General features: G+C 49.3%; 1 protein-coding gene across 1 annotated transcript in view; it reads right to left on the bottom strand.

Annotated features, from left to right (window-relative positions):
* Nucleotides 1–20662, bottom strand: part of LOC100918502 (mucin-5B) — a 63751-nt gene that overhangs the window by 42723 nt on the left and 366 nt on the right. Inside the window, exons 2-7 of the mRNA XM_031943591.1 lie at nucleotides 6561–6645; nucleotides 3812–4639; nucleotides 3674–3724; nucleotides 2381–2464; nucleotides 1582–1843; nucleotides 594–708 (exon numbers count right to left, since the gene is read on the bottom strand). Coding sequence (XP_031799451.1) covers nucleotides 594–708; nucleotides 1582–1843; nucleotides 2381–2464; nucleotides 3674–3724; nucleotides 3812–4639; nucleotides 6561–6645 — 1425 coding nt within the window. The remainder of the gene's footprint in view (nucleotides 1–593; nucleotides 709–1581; nucleotides 1844–2380; nucleotides 2465–3673; nucleotides 3725–3811; nucleotides 4640–6560; nucleotides 6646–20662) is intronic.

The raw sequence follows: 20662 nt of genomic DNA, 5'->3' as shown, positions 1-20662 counted from the left end.
CCAGGAACTGCGGTGTGCATGTGCCTAGACATGTACCCACACGTGTGCTGTGTGCTTGGATGCACATGGACATGTTTGTGTGCTCCCTGTTACTTAAACTGGACTGTGAGTGTGGATCCTATTCTCAAGGTCACTTCTCCAATAGCGTGAGCTCCCTGCGGGCAGGACCACATTTGGCGTTTCTTCTTTTTGCCCCCAGAACCCAGAGCAGGGTCCAGCCCATAGCAGGGCTGAGAACATGGACCCAGAGCAGGGTCCGGCCCGTAGTAGGGCTGAGGACGTGCTTAAGGAATGGCTGAGTTAGCAGCAGGGGGCAGCAGTCACCTCTGAACTGAATGCCAGGATGTACTGGCTAAGTGAGGAGAGCCGTCCCTCCTTGCACAGAAGCCTTGGGGACCGGACAACCCTTCATGTGGCTTCTTGTAAAGGGCTCTCCCCCCTACCCCCCCGCCAAAAGCTGGTTCTGTTGGGGAAAGGGCCATGGCAGCTCTGCCAAGAAGAGGAAGGCTCCGTGGCTGGGGATCAGGAGGGGATGAGGAGAGGGAGGGTTGGTTCCCGGGGCCCCAAGCTGGGAGAGGGAGGCCTGTTCTTACCAAGGCACTGTCATCACCATTCCACAGGAAGGTTAGAATCATCCTCATGCTGACCTTGATGTAGGTGCTACTTGCCTCCACGGTGAACCCAGCCTGGCTGAAGGGCAGTTGTTCCCTGCAAAGAGCGTGGTCAAGAGAGAAAGGCTTTCGCCTCAAAAAGCAGGACTTTGGGACTCCTGCCAGGTGGCGGGCTGTCCAGGAAGGGGCTCCCAGCTAGGGAGCTCAGGGCTGAAAGGACTGTCCCTACGCCCAGCCCCACTGAGTTTCCTCCCAGTGACTGCACTGATTGTCAACCTCAGGTCACCCCTGGACTTAGCAGACCAGCACAGGCCGCATGGCCTCCTGTCTGGTTCCACAAGTGGGTCTCTGCCGCCCCTCCCCAGCTCAGAAAGGGGAGCCTTTGCGACTGCCCTGCCTCAAAAGTCTGGGCATGTGACAGCTGGGCTTGTTTTTGTTCCCATAAGAACAACAGTGGCAGCAAGTGTTTATGCAATGCTTTAAGGCTGATAAGTCACATTAAGAATAGGATCTCATTCGATCCTCACAAAAGCCCTGGTGGGAGGTTCAATGATGACCTCCATTCTACAGTTAAGTGACTTGCCCAAGATCACATAGTCAGTGCTGGAGTGCCCGAGATTTGAACTCGGGACTCCCAAGTGGGCACTCTGTGCACTGTGGCAGCCCCTAGCTACAGACAGATGGCCCTCATGCAGCTCTTGCTAAATTATATGCCGAATTCGGGGTCTATCCGATGGAAAAGCCACAAGGATCAGAGCAGTGTTATCTTCTGTATCAGGGAGCCAGGGGGGTTTCCTCAGTTTATGTGAATCTTCGTTTCTGCCTCTGTAAATAAGGCCTGGCCAGGGGTCCCTGCCTCCTCCAGTTCTGGAAGTCAGGGCTGTGGCTATCCACGGGAAACACCACAATGGAAGGTAGATAAACAGGGGCCGGGCCACAAAATGGGAACGGGGCGACTTCCGGGGCTCACCGCTGCCCGTTGATGAAGACGGCGTTGGGAGACAGCTCTAAGACCATCCCTTCTGTCTTGAGGAGGATGCGGCTGATGGTGGAGGTCTCCCCGACCAGGGAGCGCCGGATCTGAATATTGAAATCTTCATAAGCAGTTTGGCAATGCGAGGCAAAGACGTAGTTACACAGGCCCGGAAACTGGAAGATGTCCCCATCGAAGGTCTTGTAATGGGAGTTGCCCCACGTGCTGCACACTTGGCCATTGTGTGAAGGGTTCAGGACTGTGGACCAAGGAGAAGGGCTGAATCAGAGAACTGGTCTCCCCCTCCCCCCAAGACCACCAGGCCTGCAGCCTCCCACACCCCAGGTCGTCCCCAGAGAAACTCCAGTCTTGCCCAATGATAGACACCGGCCAAGCCCACAATGCGGTAGCATAGGTCATAGCTCTCCTGGACTGTGAGCTCCCTGAGGGCCTCCTTAAAGGCCCAAGTTCTGGGCTCTGCACAGCAGGGGCTTGTTCTCATTGATGATGCTCAGTCAGAGAACCCTCAGGGACCCCCAACTTATGCTGTCAACAGTCATCATTAAACATTGTCGATGAAAACAGAAAAAGATCCATGGAACAGATGAAGGCGGGATTACAAATAAGTGAATGATTTGAGGTTCAGAGTCAGAGAGGGAGAGGGAGAGAAGAGGGCCCCAGACAAACCCTAGGACACCCCCAGCAGGCTCTGCCCAGCCTGGGCTTCTTGGCTGCCTCTCCCCACTCCTGAGCCAGGATGGGATTTCTGAATGCTTTGGGGACAGGGCAGACTTACCACTTGCATAGGGTGTGATGGTGCCCGTGGGGAAGAAGGTCATTCCAAAGGTGGGATGGAGCTCAGGCAGGGCTACTGAGTATTCTGAGGAATTGGGAGAAGAAGCCACTGGGTTGGTCCTAAGGGGCCCTGGGACGCTAACTGGGCGCTGATGTGTGTGCCAGCCTCAAAACGGGGGAGACTCTATTCAAATCTCCCCCTGACACTGACACTGCTTGGCCCAATTTCTCCCTGATTAAATGAGGCCTCTGTGACCGTAAGTCACCAAATCTATGGTCCTCGGATTTTGTGATTCTTCCTCGGTGCCCACGAGGAAATGCAAAGAACTGGGACCCCTTGGAGATACGGGGCTAGGCCAGAAGGGTCTGGAAGAGAGAAAGTGCTGCTCCTCTACGTGAGTGTGAGTCAGACACTGGGGGGAAGCCCCGGGTTCCTTGCCAATATCTACCCTTTAGGGTTGGGACCCTTGATGCCCACATTGGGCAAACCCAACCAAAAGACAATGGTCTGCCCTGACTTGCACCTTCAAGGCCAGTGACAGCTTCTCAGAGGAGGAAATTTCTTCTCTGACCCCCCCCACCCCCCATACACTTAAAGCAGGCCTTCCTCTGCTCCAAGGTCACCTGGCCCATGCTCTGGCTAAAGCTCGTCCTTGCCTTGGGGGTTCCATGGATTCAGGCTTTTGGTCGATGTACCCCAAGTTACAAGCAGTGAGCTTTCTTTCCCTTGTCTTTCTCCCGTCCAGGGGCTGCCCGAGGCTTTGGGCTTTGCTGATCTATCATGGGGGAGACCTTTGACTTTTTTTGACTTTCTTTTTTATGCCTGGGTGCTTAGGCACTTGGGTAGGACAATGGTTAGAGCCCTGGGCCTCAAACACACTCCAGTGGCTTAAGTCACTTAACCTCCTTTGCCTCATTCCCCGATTCTAAATGGGGATAATAGCACTGCCCTAGTTAGAGCTGAAGTATTTGGCACAGTACTTAGCACACGGTGGGTGCTGCCTAAACACTTAATCCCTTCCCTTCCCCCTCTGGCATAAGGTGAAAGCCCATGATGCCCCTTGTTAGTCCCGGGAAGGGAAAGTCTCCTAAGCCTGGGTTTCCTAGTCCCCGGGAACAGGGCCTGAGCCGCCGACCTCCTGGGGCTGTGTGTCGGTGGGGGTGCGAGCCCCCTCCCTCTCTCGTGGGAACCAGCCTAAGGAGCCCAGGCACGAAGGAGCCCCGCCCTTCCCGTTGCTCCCAGCCCCTGGATGGGGAAGCGGACGCAGCCCCTGGGCGGCCGGACGCCCCTTACCGTAGTCGGGCTGGTGGTAGGCGCCATAATCGATGTTCAGCTCCTGGGACTCTGGGAAGACAAACAAAAAACCCACGGCGCTAATGGGGCCCCTCCCTCCCCGCGGCCCAACGCTTTGGGGGCAAGATTCAAGTCAACCCGATCGATCCAAGTGAGTCACCGCCAAGCACGCGCCCCGTGCTGGGCTCTGGGGACCAAAAAGAAAGCCGTGGGTGGCCCGGGAGCTGCTGGCAGCCGAGGGTGGGGGTCTGAGACCTCCCAGGCGTAGAGCTGAGCAGGGAAGGGCGTGCCGGGAATGGGAGGATGGCTCAGGCAAAGGCGCTGAGGTGGGAAACCGTGGCCAGCTTCTCTGGCAGGTAGTGAGAAAGGGGGAGCTGCGGGCGGTGAGGCTGCAGCAGCCTCGGGAGGGGACGGAGAGGAGAGGCAGGGAGGCTGGTGAGGAGCCACTGCCAGGGCCCAGACAGGAGGTGCTCCGAGGCTCCCCTGGGGGGGAGAAGCCCCGAGAATTGGACACGGGGAGGGCGGTAGACGCGCCTCGGAGGCCCGGAGCTTGCGGCCGGAGGGACGGATAGCAGCACCCTGGACAGAGGAGCAAGAGCTGCGAGAGAGAGCCTCCTTCCAGGCTGGACGTGGCCACGTGCGCGAGGCCCGGGCCCGCGAGTGTCCGCGGGCGCCTGCTTCTGCTTCCGTGGCACAGGCGGACCCGCCTCGCCAAGGCCGACCCCACAGGGGACCCCCGCGCCCGGGCCGCCTTTACAGTGTCGAAGGCTGCCGTGAAGCCCGGCTCTGCAGATAAAGGCGCCGCGCCTTCTGGGAAGTAGCTGGGCTGGGAGGGGCGGGTCCGCTGGGCGCGGGGAGACCCCGGACCTCGAGGACCTGGACTCCCCGCCCCGTCCGTCTGTCCGCGCGGCCCGCAGAGGTGGCGGCCCCTTCGAGCCCAGCGCCGAGCGCTCTGCTGGGCGTCCCCTGGCGGGCTGGAGGTTTAGCGGAAGGGCCAGGAGCGCGCCCCCCCCCCTCCCTTTTCACGCTGTTGGCTCTTCTAAGTCTGTCCCTCGGGGACAAGACCCTCCCCCCCAGGACGTGATGCTGAGCCTTGCCCTGTGGCAGCCCAGCTCCATCCCATCGCCCGAGGGCACGAAGGCCCCAAGTTCCCGGAGCTGAGGAGCCGGCTCTGAGACGCTGGGCCAGTCTTTCGGCCTCTCCGAGGCCCCAATTTCTTGTGTCCCCCCCTCCCCCCGGACTTGCTAACCCGAGCCATTATTGCTAGGTCCCTCAAGGCAGTGGCTGAGACCAGCAGGGGCCAGACCCTTCCCTGGAGCTGCAGAGCCGCCATGATCTGGCCTGAGACTCAGTGACCCTCCCATTGCCAGGCGACTCCCCACCTCGGCCTGAGTGACCCATGGTCTCTGGCTCCAGCTCCAGGCTTTGCTCCAGCTCCCCAAGCCTGGTGGGAGAGAGGGGACGGGCTGCTCTGGAACTTCCTGTGGAATTTTCCCAGGCTGTGGGACCCCAAAAGCCTTGAAGGCTGTGGCCAAAGGCAGACAGTGTCTTGAGATCTCTGTGCTTTCCAGTACACAGTGACCTCTTCCCCCAACCTAACTGATGAACTTGCTCTGGCAGTAACAGGAGAGAGCCTCTGGTCTGAACCTCGGCAGTCCCTTCTGTGAAGTGGGGACAAGAGCTCTGCCGGGGCCTCCCTTTTAGAGTGATTCAGAGGAAAGCACCCGGGGAACCTGAAATCATGAGGCTGCTATTGTCCTTACTACTGGTATTCCCTACAAGGAGGGGTAGGGAGGGGAGGAGGAGAATGGGAGACAGAAATGGATAGGGAGACAGAGAGACAGCCAGAGAGAGAAGCAGAAAGAGACAGAGACAGATCAGAGAGAGATAAAGACAGTGAGAGACAGAGATAGAGAGACACATACACAGAGAGACGAGACAGAGAGAGACACAGAGACAGAGAGACACGGAGAGACAGAGACAGAGAGAGAGAAACAGAGAAACAGACATTAAGAGAAATAGAGATTCAGAGAGAAGAAAGAAGGCCTTCCTCTTCTCCCCGGGAGCCAGAGCTTTTTGTTTCCAGCTGACCCAATTCTTGCCTCCCTGGGGCCCAGGAGCACTGGATTGAATCCTGAGGTGTCTGGTGTATGCCTGATGCCTCTCCTCACTCCTACTCTTCCCTCTCAGCTGGTCTCATCCCAGGATTCCCCATATCTTCCTCAGTTTCCAAAGGAAGAAGGAAGGTGGGAGGAGCCCCTGCCTCCAGAAGGTTGATCCTGAGCTGCCCCTGAAGGCACCTTTTGCTCAGTGTTTCCCCCCCTTTTTCTTTCCTTCCCCTCCCCTTTTTCTTTCCTTTTTTTCCTTTCCCCTTTCCCTTTCTCCTCCCTTTTCTTCCTTTCTCCTTCCCTTCCTTTTTCTCCGCTTTCCTGAAAATTTAGCCTGACTGGGCGCCTGGGCACCGAGTTTTTGTTGAAGTAAGTAAGGCCAGGGGGATTGGGAGGTTTCCTGGGCCCTCCTGCCTTTGGGCTTTGGGAATCCGTTGGCAATCGCCTTCCTTCCTGGCCCTCCAGGGGCCATCTGCCTACCCAAGGACTCTCCCCCAGGCCCAGGAGACCCAGGCACTGTGCCTGTCCCTAGTCCAGTCCAGAACTTGTTTCCTAAGGGGGGGGTGCCCTCTGGTCTTGTTGCCTCCATCTTTTCCTTTCCCAATGGGCTTTGCTAGGTCAGGAGCCTTGGAACATGGGCAGCCACGGTCCAGCTTCAGATATTCAGGGAAAAGCTCTAAGAGGCTTCTCACCAGGGCAAAGGTTGAGAGTCCCCAGCCTTGGAGAGCCTCTGGGGACCCTGTTCAGAGATAAGAAGATGACTGGGGGGGGGTCCTTACCTGCCCGCTGTGTTATGCAGACTGCAATCGCCAGGGTCTGGAGCAGGCCCCGAAGCCCCCACCCTGTGCCCATGCTGAGTGTCACCTGTGACACAATGGCCCAAGAAGGGTGATGGGCAGGCAAGGCTCCGCCACAATCAGCAGGAATTTATATAGCAGAGCCAAACTGGTTCCCCTCCAGCTCCCATGCCAGGGTCTGGGAGGTGGGGCTTTGGACGGACAGCAGCACTGGGGGGGGCCCCCTGGGAGGAAGGCCCGTGCTTGGACCCAAGGTAAAGGGCCTGGGGGGGCTTAACAGTTCCCAGAAGTCCGGCCTTGGAACCCCCAGGGCCCCAGAGAAAGGGGGGAAAGCCCACGGGGGACAGCTTGGTACATATTAGCAGAATTCCTCACCCCTGTCCCCCGCCTCAACTAAGCCCCTTGCAGGGAACTAAAGAAGGAAGGGGAGGAAAGAAAAGAAGAAGGAAGGAAGGGAGGGAGGGAGGGAAGAAGGAAGGAAGGGAGGGAGGGAGGAAGGAAGGGAAGAAGGAAGGGAGGGAGGGAGGAAGAAGGAAGGAAAAGGAAGGAAGGAAGGAAGGAAGGAAGGAAGGAAGGAAGGAAGGAAGGGAGGGTGGGAGGGAAGGAAGGAGAGAGGGAGGGAGGGAGGAAGGAAGAGAAGGAGGGAGGGAGGGAGGAGAGAATCAAAGAAAGGAGGAAGAGAGGGAGAGAAATCTTTTAGTGTGAGAAAAGAGGTAATAGCTTCAGAGCTGCAGAAGGACAGAGCTTTTCATTTAGCCTTCTTTCATCCCTGCCAAACCCACCTATGTTACCCACCCCTCCAAAAAAGGGAGGGTTAATAAGCCCTAACAATGAACCTGACATTGGTTCTGGCCATTAATCAGAGAGACGGTCGGTGAACATCAGAAACAGCAGCAGTGATGTCTGAGACCCAGCCTGCCTTCAGCCAGAACAGCTCATGCCAGACTCGCCGCATTTTCTTTTTTGACAGCAGCATTACGAGACATAGATTAGAGAAACGCTGGAGACACTCTTTACTGAGACTTTTGTTTTAAAAAGTTGTTAAAAATCTCTCATTAATTTTTTGTGGAAGAGATGGGAGGAAAGTGGGCTGAAGGACATTTAGCCGGAGGATTCAGAATTGGCCAGACCAAAGAACAACCACTGACAGCGCAGAAGAGGGTCTCTAGTGGGGGCCCACGGCTCTGGGCTGGGCCCTGGGATGTGGAACAGTTTTAGGAAGGAACCGGATAAAGGAGAGGGGTTGCTTTCCACCTTTGCTGACGTCACCCAGCTGGAAAAGGGAGCAGAGTCAAGATCCAAAAGGATGTGTCTAGACATTAGGATAATTCTAAGAACTTAAAGTCGAAGGGGTCTGGGTGTGTGCAGAGTTTGGGGCTTGGGTTTCAAAAGTCACCTCCAATGTAAGACAAGCACGGAAGTTTATTTGAAAAAGATCTGGTGGTATCAGTGGACCTTAAGCTCAAGAAGCATCGACCACGGGATGTGTCAGGACAGGCTGCCTGAGAGCCAGCACAATACCTGGGACAGAAACCTGAGGTCAGGACCTCCTGAACTCCATTTCTGACACACAGAGTCCTGGGCATGTCGGGAGGATAATTGCCTATTTTTGTTCTCAAGAGTCTGTACTGTCCTATCAAGCTTTTCCCTGGTCCCTTTCGAAGTGTGGCCCAAGCTCCATCTGCCCCTGGACGTCTTCCCTCTCTGCCTATAGACATAAAACCTGCCCGGGGCCACAGCATCCCTGAGACCATCCCGCCACACACGCCTCCTCTTGGCATCCCCCCCCCCAAGAGCCTGTCATACATCGACCTTTCTGGATATTTTAGGGAGCTGGGGGTTCCTGGCCTTTCTTGAGAACAAGAGAAGCTCCCAAACAGGGCCCAGCTATCCTTCTGGCTCCCCCGGCAGAGCCAAGCACACAATTGCACGGGCACCCCCCCAGCCTGGCACAAAATCAGCTCTAGTGTGGCACAAGGAGCAAGGACACTGTCTGCCCTGGGCCTGGCAGGATTGGGGCTAAGAGGTGTCATCCTCCCTCTATGAGCTGGGGAAGAAATTCCCAAAGTGGAAAGTCCAGCTGAGAAAACTCCTACCCCCAGGGCTCTTAAAGCAAGCAGATGACTGTCTATTGGGGATGAACTAACTCTCTCTCTCTCTCTCTCTCTCTCTCTCTCTCTCTCTCTCTCTCTCTCTCTGTCCATGCTCTGTTACTTGACATCTGCTCTCTGTTATTATCTCTGCCTCTCTATTTTATTTGATACTCTCTCTCTCATCTCTCTCCACCTCTCTTGTCTCTCTTCTCTGTCTCTTTCCCTCTTCTTCTCTGTCTCTGTCTCTGTCTGTCTCTGTCTCTGTCTGTCTCTCTGTCTCTGCCTCTCATTCTTGTCTCTCTGTCTTCTCTCTTCTACTCTCTCTCTCTTGAAATTTTTTCATTCTATTCATTCTCTGTCTCCTCTTATATCTCTGCTCTTTTGTTACTCTCCTGTCTCTGTCTATTCTCTGTCTCTGTCTGTATCATCTCTGCTTCTGATCTCTACCTCTCATCTTACTTCTCTTGTCTCTCTCTGTTCTCTCTCTCTCCTCTCTCTATCTCTTTCTGATCTGCTCTGCTTCTCTATCTACTGTCTCTCTCTCTCTCTCTCTCTCTCTCTCTCTCTCTCTCTCTCTCTCTCTCCTTGCTTGACCCCTGTCCAGACTTCTGAACCTTTGTGATATTGCAGTTCCTCTGCCCTTTGACCCCCAATGCATCCCCCAGACCAGTTCAGAGGCCTGCTATTTGGGTTGAAGCCGGCATTGGGGGACTTCTGAGACACTGATCCCTACAGCCCTGGTGCGGTCACTTCCTTCTCACGGTCCCTGACTGATGCTTAGCACAGTGCGCGGCACGTGGGTCCCCGATAAATGCTTGTTGACTGATTGCCAGAGTCGGGGTCCTGCCCGCCTGGAGCACGTTTGGTCACTCGGTGCGGGGAGCGGGGCCCGCTGCGCTGGGGCAGGGGTGGGTGCCCAGGATGGGTTCAAACACTCAGCCCCATTGTGTGCCAGGGTCCCGATTGAGACATCCCGGATGTGTGCTGATGATGTGTGTGTGTGGATGGATCACACGGCGTGTTTGCTCACCAAGGTTTACATCTTCACAGTTCAGAGAACAGAGAACAGGAAAGAAAGGGAAGAGGGAGGAAAGTTGGCATCCTGCTCGTAGTCTGGGCTCCCTCTTTGCCAATAATCTACACCTTGGGAGGAGAAACCCTCTCCGGCCTTTGAGTGGAGAACAAACTTGTCAGGCTCAGTTCCCTTGTCTTCCTGACATGCTAAGCCTGGGCAGGCTCTAAGGTAAACACGTCCTAAGCCCCAGAGACTGGGAACAAGACTAACGGCATTTCTTGGAACCCAGACACCGCCGCTCTCCGTGGCCTTGGGGATGAGGCTTTGGGGCTGGGACCAGGCAGGGCTGCCCATGCTCCGAGCCTTCAGGGGCTCCTCATCGCCTCCAGGATCCAGCCTGGCACTTGGGGCCCTTGGTGGTTTGCCTCCGACCTTCCTTCACTCATAGGCTCCTGAAATCTCAGAGCTGCCCCTTGAGAGCCACCATTTGCTTTCGTCCTTCCCCAAAAGGGGCGCCCTCGCCTCCCCCAGTGGTTCATTCCACCTTCGGTTTTCCTGCTGTCCGACCTCCCACTCCCACGGAAGGTCCTGGGGCAGGACACGGCTGACCCGTCTTCCCAAAGTGAAATTTCCCTTGTGGGAAATGAAACTTCCCATTCACTGGAAGGCTTCAAGAAGAGGCTGCGGGGGGGGGGTCTGGAGTGCACTCGCTGACCACTGAGCATCAGTCGGGACGTGTTGGGATAGATCTTCAGACCCACTTGCCAGGCCTTTTCCAGACAAGACACTCTAGGTCTCAATCCAGCTGACCTGTAGTTATTTCCCTACACTTCCTTCTCTCTGGCTGGGCTCTGGGTCTCTGCCCAGGGGCTCATCTGTGCCTGTGACAGCCTCCTTCCGCAGCTCCGCCTCTGAGGGTCCAGGAAGCCCCCCCCCCCGACCCCCTCGGTCAGCCAGATTCTTTTGAACCGCTTTATTCTGGGTCCCCATTAACTCCTTGAAGGCAGGGCCCGGAGAGCAGATCTCCCTCTTTCCTAAGCAGCGCCCCAGCACCCAGCAGCTCCTTACAAGCTTATCCTTATTAAAGCTTGCTGAAAAGCCTAGACTGACTGTGGAGGGATGAAGACACCTGAGCCAAATGCCACTCTCATCTTTATTTAGGACCAGAATAAAAATCATAGAAATTTGCAGGTTTCCTGCCCTGTCCTTCACCTAAGGAAAGTGGGTCTGCCTCATGGCTTCACCCCCTCCTTATGCCCTGCATGACCCTGGATAAGTCCCTTCCAAATTCAGCTTCAAGGGAAGGTGCTAGTCTGGATGCTGCCCAAGGTCCCGTCTAGTTCTGAGCCAGAGATTCTAGGATCCTTCCTCCCCTAGAGCAAATATGGATCAAGTGTCCGAGAATCTTCCTCCCTAATCGTTAGCCCAGAGATTAAAAAGTGTCAGTGGACAAACAGGCTCCTCCCTTCTCTCCAGGAAAGAGATTATTGACATTTTTCCTGCGTACGCACAGCATCCATACGGGTCATGTGCACTCAGGAAGGCGCTCACTCATGTAACCTCTACTCACGTCTGGCTTTAGTCTGCTCCAGATCAGATAATAGCCCGAGGTGGGAAGAGGGCACCGGGCCCTGCCTGCTTCTCTTTCTGGACTACAGACAAGAGAGAGGAGAGAACTAGGGTCAGAGAGCAGACCAAAGGCAGCCCTTCTCGTGCCCTCCTGGAATCTCCCCATGCTCCCTTTGAATGTCCAAAGCCTTCTGAGCACATCGGGTCCACTCCCCACTTTCTACAAGTGGGACCTGAGCCATAAGGAAAAGAGAAATGAATGGATAATGTTGGGAATCAGGAGACTCACTCATGAGTTGTGTCCTGTCCTGATCTCAACTGGTCCTCCATTATCGTCCCAGTGATGGGGAAAGCGATGGAGATGGTGCCATATCCACAGGACTAGGGCTCCACCCTTGAGACGGCTAGATGCTCTGAGCACTAAGAGCTGCAGAATTTGCTGGAATAGGACCTCCTGGTCACATCTGATGGAGCTCTCTCCTTCCGATGCCCCTCAAAAGTGCTTATCCAGCCTTTGTTTGGAGGCCTTCCATGATGACAAGCTCATTACTTCCTGGGGCGGCTGATTCTGTGTTTGGACAGCTCCAGCATCAAGCCCAAATTTACCTGTTGGAAATGTCCACTTCTTGCTCCAACTCCTGCCCCCTTGAGCATAGCAGAAGATATCTGACCCGCCTCTACATGACAGCCCTTCAGACACTGAAGCCCAGTCCTCATGTGCCCCCAAGTCTTCTCTTTTCCCAGTTGAACATTTTGGGTCCTTTAATGGATCCTCATATGGCATGTCCCCAAGGCCCTTCCCTAACCTGGGTGCTCCTCCCTGGACACTTTAGTTTGCTAACTGGGGTGTCCAGAACTGAATTCAGTATTTCAGATCTGGTCGGAACAGAATGTTACTTCCATTCAGCCCAAGATCACATTTTTTGCCTATGAAATCTTGCCACAGCGTGACATCCCCTTCAAGATTTCCTCTCCCAATTCTGACTGGGCCTGGTCCCCAGAGAGCAGCAGCTATCTCTCGGCAGTCTTCTCGGGGTAGGTCTTAAAGGTTTGTGGCTTCTAACTGTCACTCATGATACTTAAGTCACTGTGTTTCCTGTTACCAGCCAGCGACCCCAATTAGCATTTAACAAGGTATTTACTGAGATGGTATAGTTTGAAAAGCTGGTATAAAGAACAACCGCCAAAGTCTCACATCCACACAGGGCTTCTCGGGAGAGGCAGAGCACAATGGAGGCAGAGAATAAAGATGACAGGGGGGAAGCATGAGCATTTCCTGGAAGGTCTTTGTGGAGGCCATAGCGAGCATTCCCTTTCCGGCCTAAGGACTCCTGTCCTTTCGAGCTGCTTCCTTTCTGGTTCTTTCTGTATCTGACTGGGGCTGTGTGGATCCACTCTGGTCCCTCACGTGTCTCTCTCTACTCCAGGTTGTATGTTGATTACTACTATTGGTCCACTCTTTCCCATAGCATATGGTGTGGGGAAGGGCGAGCAGAGCCCACTTTCTGGACTCCCTTTTCCACACCTTTTCTGCCTCTTGGAACACGTGCAAGGACCTTCTCTTCAAGATGGAGTCAGTCCTGGAGTTTTGCCCCTTGACTGATTTTTCCTTGGGCTTAGCCCTTTCTGGCATCCCAAAGCTATGCTACCTCCAACCTCTGGGCCCCTGATGGATGAGCTTTCATTTTAGGCATCCTTGTGTCTTCCAATCATTCTCAAGTCTTGCTGCTGCATTGATATTCTCCCACTCCACCCTTCTGCACCTGTTCATGTAGCTCTTCTTAGGTTTCTCTGTATCCATCACACATATAATATCTTACAGCATTACATCACACATATAATTTCTTACAGCATTACATCACTGCATTATATTTCTGTACCATAATGTCATTCCCCAAACAATAGGCATCTATTTTATTTTAATTTTTTATTATTGCAAATAGAGCTGCTATAAATATGTTGGTATATATGGAGCTTTTCTTCTTTTCAAAGACTAGTAGAATCTCTACATCAAAAGATATGGATATTTTAGTCACATTTTTTGCAGGTTTCCAAATGGCTTTCCAAAATAATTGTACTGATTCACAATTCTGCCAATAATGTATTAATTTTCTGTCTTCATATACTCTCTCCGGCACTGACCATTCCCATCATTTAAATTTTTTGCCAATTGGCAGGGTTTAGGGTGAAACCTCAGGGCTGTTTGTGCATTTCCTTAAATATTAGTGATGTGGATCATTCTTTCTTATGGTGGCTAATACTCTTCAATTCTTCTTTAGAGAATGCTTTGTTCATATCCTTTGACGACTTATCTGTTGGGGAATGGCTGATGGCTTATAAAACTTATATATCAAATCCTTATCAGGGAAATTTTATGCACATTTTTTCCAGTTTTATGTAATTAATGTTACTGCTTTTCTCTTTTGTAATTACCTTTATTACTTATTTGGGTCAGAATACATCTCCTCCCCACAGCTGTGAGACTTATATCACTGCTCCTCTTCTACTTTTTTTTCTTTAATACAATGATCTCTACTATTAAAGTTGTGTGTCCACTCATGTAGAATGTATTGTGGAACATGGTGTAAAGTTTTGCTAAAAGTCCAGTTTTTGCCAGATTACTTTTGACTTTTTCCCATAGAAAACTAAGCCTGAAAATAGGATTTGCTTTTCAAACATCCTAGACAATAGAAACATGAGAAAAAAAAGCAAATACAGCAACCAAGACCACCACCCACAAAAGGAAAAACATAATCACCATCCAGATTAAAGATTTTTTAAAAATGTACACAAGAATAAAAGCAGAAGTCACACCGAAGCCTCTATGGTGGAGAAACAGACCTGATACACTATGGTTCAAACCTCACAACATTCTCCTACAGGTGAATTAAAGCTTTTCTGTGGGACTAAGTAGCAGATGAGAAGGGTCATAAAAGGGGAAAATGAAAAAGCTAGAGAGGAATACATGATGTGTCCTAATCAGAGGTTAACAGTGAAGAGCAAATAACTCCTAAAGCCTTTCCGGAAGAAGAAGGTTCACAGAAGAAAGGGTAAGGAGGGAAAAGGTGGGATTGAGATGGGGCATGGGGAAGAGGTCTTTTTATTTCAGTGATGGGAGAGGCCCACTGAAGAATGCTTTCTTGGAGAAAAAGTTCCGTCCGTCACAATAGTTCCTAGGTGGATTCTGGGTTTGGAATCAGGAAGACCTTAAAACAAAGATAACCTCAGATACTCATTGTATGTAACCCTTCTCAAGTTGCTTCATTTCTGTCTGCCTCTGTAAAATGGAGATAATAATGCCTACTTACCATGGTTATTATAAGGATCAAGAGATAATTTTTGTATATTTGCATATGATAGGCACTAAATGTTTGATCCCTTCCCGTTACAATAGAGAAAATCTCTAAGGATTTGATGATTAAAAAGATCACTTATCCCTCATGGGAATGGGAATCATAGTCCTTGGGACAAGTGGCACTTGAAGATTGGGAAGTCCTGGAGCCAGAAAGGAGTCAGATTTTTTCACAAATAGGGAAGAGGGAAGTTACCATGGGGAGGGCAAAGATGATTAATGGACATCACAAGCAGGGATAATTGAGAATTCCCACCATGGGAACAATGTCCTCCCTATTACCTTCCTGCAGCAACTGGTATTTCTAAGAATAAGAAAAAAAGGGCCGGGGCAAAATGCATAAGACAGTAATGTAGAAATTATTTAAAGAAGTAAGTCCAAAATAGATACCTTAGAAATTCTAATTCCATGAGGAATATAAAATCTAAAGAAGGAATAAATAAGTATTAGGATCATGAACCAAAGAATAAAAATCTAAAATAGATTTTTTAAAAAGAAAAATAATGAAGAAAAAGAAATGTTTGTTTAAAAAAGACAGAGAAAAAGAAAAACTTAAAACTAACAAAAATGAGTTGGAAGGATGGAGAGGAAAGAATATTTTACTTGATTATATAACTGAAAGAAAAAATGGGGGCGGAATTAAATAGCTAGATAAAAAAGGAATAAACAAAAGAACTAATTGAACTCTTAAATTGGGGGAAGGGGAATATTTGATGGTTAGAAAATTCAGTGGAAGAAAAGATTGTCTTAAAGCAGATTAAGCTAATAGAGACCAAATATTATCTTTATAGAGGAACTGGGAAAATCTTAATTTTGAAAAAACTCTTAAAAACAGAAGCAGAGAAATATAAACCTAAATCTCATAACTTTAAATATTACTGGATTAAGCAATCTGCTAAAATGAAAAATAATGACAAATTACATTTTAAAAACTCAAAATCTGCAGCCTGTTGCTTATGAGAAACACATAAAAAAACAAAGACATGCATAGAATGAAAATTATTTACTATGCATCAGATAAATTTAAAACTGTAGGAGTTGCAATCATCTTATTAGACAAAAGAAAACATCACAGCATGAAAACAGATAAACAAAAAACTACGTTATGCTGAAAGAAATCATACACAACAGACCAATAAAAGTAGTAAATATATTCCCCAAATGCTTTAGCATATAAACTCATAAAAGAAAAAATTCACTGAAATACAAGAAGCCAGACAATAATACAACAGTGGCAGAAGATTTTAAAATTTCTCTTTTACTTTGGGACAAATCTATCAGAAAGATACACAAAAGAGAAAAGTATTAACTGAACAAATTTCTGGAGAATTAGAGCTAAGACATGGCATTTTCTAAATGGAACTATTAAAGGATCTACATATTTTGAATAATCACATGGAACTTTAAAAAAACTTGATTTTTGCATTAGGACAAAAAATGTTGTAAACAAATGTAAAAAGACATAAGTAATTATATCTGTTACAAACTATAGTTCAATAAAAATAGTAATAGGTCCAGGGATCACAAATAAAAAACAGATTCAAATGGAGGTGACAACGAAATCATGTCACTTTCTGAATCCTTCCTCTTTGATTATGGTTTCCCTGGGGGCTGGGCCTCAAAACTACCAACTTTGTCTCATGCTGTGAACTTCATGTTTTACTGGCTTAAGTCACTGATGACCCCTAAGTACCACATGATCCTTTTCCCTTAGATCCAGTGGATCTACACACACGTCAGCTTCTATTCCTCAGTTTTCTGGCTGAGTAGTTTTACAGCACTGAGTGATGCTGGGCAGTAGTCCCAGCCAGAGAAAGTTTCTGCTTCTTGGTTTTCCACGGCAGAAGGAAGGAAGGAAGAAGGAAGGAAGGAAGGAAGGAAGGAAGGAAGGAAGGAAGGAAGGAAGGAAGGAAGGAAGGAAGGAAGGAAGGAAGGGGGAGAATTTACTAAGTCCTACTATTTGTCAAGCCCTGAGCACAAATAGAAAAATAAGACAGTCCCTTGGCTCTCAAGGAGCTCACATTCTAATAGGAGGAGGGAATATATACAGGGGAGCAGTGGCCAGAGATGGTTGTTCTAGATTAAATAGTCCTAGCAATTGTGAGGGGAGGGTCATGTGATAACTGTTCTTTCTAAGAATGGCAGAGCTGTTAGAAATATACAGAGAACCAGGTGCAGGGAGGTGAGTGGCGGGTGCCTCCCCCTCTGGGCAGAGACGGGGCAGGCTTGGCCCCTCTGAATGGTCTCAGAGTGTCCGGCCTTAGTGTTTGCAAGGGGCTCTGCAGCAGATCTGCAGGGAGAGTTTGGGATCTTTAAGGCAGGCATGCTGTCTTGGCTCCTGGTGTCCGGTAGCCACTTGGCCTCCAACAGGAAACAGGGAAAAGGTTTACGGGATCCATGATTGCATTTCAGAGTGGGGTTGGGAGCCATGACTCGTCAGGAGGATTTCACCACTTGGTGGTTTTGTTTCAGGGGTGTAGCCTGTGGACACAATCTTTGGCTAATATTGACCAGCTGAGAGGGAGGAGGAAGTGGGTGGAGGGACATGGGGTTGATAGTCTTCAGTTTCCTCTTAAGCAACTTGAGGTCCAAAAACAAAGAAAATTGAGAAAGGGTCTTTGGCCGTGACTGGAGCTGAGCTGAGGCATCTCCTGGGGCTCCCACCATCAATCAAGCAGTCAATCATCAAGCACTTACTGTCAGGCAATGCCTCTTTCCCAGTTCTCCTGGTCTGGCTAAGCACAATGCCAGTAGGCAGGGGTGGGTGTTGACAGGGACGAAAGCAAGCCTGACCCAGTGGTGGCTCAAAATGTCCAGAGAGTCCTCTTCAAAGGCCCAGCTTTGGTCCTGCCTGCTCCCTGAGGCTCCGTGTGTGTACGATAGGTAGGTGAGTGCAATCCCTGAGCTAGGGCTAAAATTCCAACTTCTGCATAAACTACCCATGGGCGTTTGGATGAGCCTCTTCTCCTTGGGCCTCAGTTTTCCCCCATCTCTCATGTGCTTTATTTTTTAAGCCATCCTTGCCCACTCTAGGGACTACTTCTACTCAGACCCTGCCCTGTCTCTAGCTAGCACTCTCTTAAAACCAGTAGTCAGTCATTCAACTGACATTTATTGAGCATCTACTATACCCCAGGGACTGTACTAAAGAGGCTAATATACCATCCCTGCTCTGAAAGAGCTTAAAGTCTAATGGGGGAGACAATGGGGTGCATTGTGGAATTGTGGAATTGTGAACTGCTCCAATCATTCTAGAGAGCAAAGGAGTATAAAACTGCACATACTTTTTGACTCAGAACTACCCCTACTTGAGATGTAGCCCAAAAAAAGATAAAAGAAAAGACCTATAAATATAACAATATTTATAGTAGTTCTTTTTGTGGGGAAAAGGGATTGGAAATTGAGGATACAATCACGAATTGGGGAAGGGCTGAACAATTTGTGGTATGTGGTTATAATGAAATACTATTGTGCTATAAGAAATAATGAGCAGGACAGTTTTTGGAAAACCTGAAATCATGAACTGATGCAAAGCAAAGTGAGCAGAAACAGGAGAATACCGTACATAGTAATAGCAATATTGTACAATGAACAACTGTGAATGACAGCTATTCGCAGAAATAGAATGATCCAAGACAGTTCTGAAGGACTTATGATGAAAAATGTTATTCACTTCCAAAGAAATTACTGATGGACTCTGAATACAGATTGGAATATATTGATTTTTTTGTTTTATTTTTGGTAGAGGTTTTTGGTCATTTGGTCAATAACTCCTATAGCAAACTTTAGTTCCTCCTTTTTCATTTGGCCAATTTACTTTTTAAATTATTTTCTTCAGTGAATTTTTAATATCATTTTCTATTTGGCCAATTCTGCATTTTAAGGAATTTCCTTCAGTGGGGTTTTGTGCCTTTTAAAAATATTCATTTGACCAGTTCTGTTTTTTACAGTATTAGTTTTTTTTTCTTTTCTTTTTCCTCTTTTTTTTACAGTATTAATTTCTTCAGTATTTTTTCTATCTCCTTTACCGAACTATTGACTTTCTTTTCACAATTTTCTTTCAGCACTCTCATTTCCTTCTGCAAAGTTTCCTTTATCTGTTTTATCTGATTTCAAAATCTTTTTTGAACTCTTCAGGGATTGGGGGTGGGGAGAGGAGAACTGTGACCAATTCACATTTTGCTTTGAATCTTTGCATGCAGCTTTTTTTTTTGAGGGGGTGAAACTTCTGAGTTTATGTCTTGATCCTTCCAATCACCATTGTAACTTTCCTAAGTTGTATATCATTGCATCAACTCCCTCATGTCATGATCCTTTTTGACATAAACAACAACAGCTGAATCACTGAATGAGGAAATAGAGGAATGGATGAATGGAGGGGAATAAGATGGATACAGATGTGGATGAATGGAGGAAATGGATGAAATGCAATGGAAATATGGGTACCTTGAAAGTCAGATTAATCAATCAATATGTAGATATTTTTAAAGCAACAGCTATGTGCCAGGCATTGTGATAAACCCTAGGGATTCCAAAAGAGAAAAATATGGTCTCTGTCCTCAAGAAACTTCCAATAGAGGAGTGATTTATAAAGTTCAAAGCATTATATAAATGTAAGCTAATATCTTCATTGATGGAGGAAGAGAGAGGGAGAGGGAGGAAGAGTGTTGGAAGGAAGGATGGAGGGATAGACATATACAGAAATATATGGATGGATGGATGGATGGATGGATGGATGGATGGTAAGTGAAAGGAAGGGAAAGATGGATGGAAGGAGGAAGTCATGACTGGAGAAAAAGAGAAATAGAAGAATGGTTGGCTAGATGGTTGAAGTTAGGAATGGAGGGAGGAGAAATAAATAGACAAAAGATGGACAGATGTGGGGTTGAGAGATATGAGGATTAGCCAGCTGGATGAAGGAGATGGCTGGCTGGAGGAAAAGACAAAGAGATAGAGAAATGCATGGATAGAGGATAGAGGATATACAGATGAATGTATGAAGAGGAGGATGAATAATTGGAAAGATGGACACACAGAAAGAGGAAGGGACATATAATAGAAAATTAGATAGTTAAAGGGAACCAGGTATGGGGAAAAGATGGAGGGAGAAGGAAGGATGGAAAGATGGCAGGAGAGATGGGTAAAATGATGGATGGAGCTAAAGAGGTGTGTGCATGGAGGGATAGATAGATGGATGAACAGATGAATGAAAAAAGATGGTTGCATGAATGGGTAGAGGGAGAAATGGATGGACAGAAGAAAGTATGGAAGGATAAAGGAAAAGAAAAGAAAAAGAGAGAGGGAAAGATGGATGGAGGGAAGGATGGACAGATGAATATGAACAATGGAAAAAAGAAATGGAAGGATGTCTCTGTACAAATCCCCTTTGGCTTCCATCTAAGCTGGAAGTGCCCCTGAGGCCCAAGAAATCATTCCTGCCTAGCCCAGGCTGCCCTCGGCTATCACACCTGTCTCCTGGTGTCAGATCGCTTCATCTGATTTGTCCCCTGAATGGGCTGGGGCTGAGAGGTCCCACTCAGCACTCAGCCTCCACCTCTATCTTCCAGGGGTGAGCTGTGTCCCTCCAAGGAATCCTCCCTTCTTGCTCCTCTCTCCCTCCCTGTACGTGGGTTCAGCGTTTGGGTTCCTACAGAAAGAAGATTTCACCCTACTTCCCCTCCAATTCCTTGGTAACTTCGCCTGGGAAGCTGCTCCATGGGTCCCTTTGTGACTCAGAGGTAATCGTGTGGCTAACCTTTCAGGAAATCCTCCCTGGCAGGGCTTGGGCCAGCTGCCCAGCCTTAGGGGTCAAGAGAAGCGACTGCGTGAGCCCAGATCACCTTTCCACCGCTGAACAAACCCACTGGGTCTCCTTTTTCACTTCCTGCCTCTTGCTCCAGGAGAGCTGATGAGTTTGTGGAGCTATTTCCTGGATCACCTGGGCCACGAGAAGGACAGCAGTCTACATCTGGCCAGCCAAGTCTCGGAGCAAGATGGGAGAGACTGCTTGACCCTAGAAGGAGGCCAGGGGGAACGTCTGGCCAAGAATCTGGGA

Source organism: Sarcophilus harrisii, chromosome 6, assembly GCF_902635505.1.
Source record: "Sarcophilus harrisii chromosome 6, mSarHar1.11, whole genome shotgun sequence".
In the NCBI taxonomy this organism is placed as follows: domain Eukaryota; kingdom Metazoa; phylum Chordata; class Mammalia; order Dasyuromorphia; family Dasyuridae; genus Sarcophilus; species Sarcophilus harrisii.
This window is presented reverse-complemented; position numbering and strand designations above follow the sequence as displayed.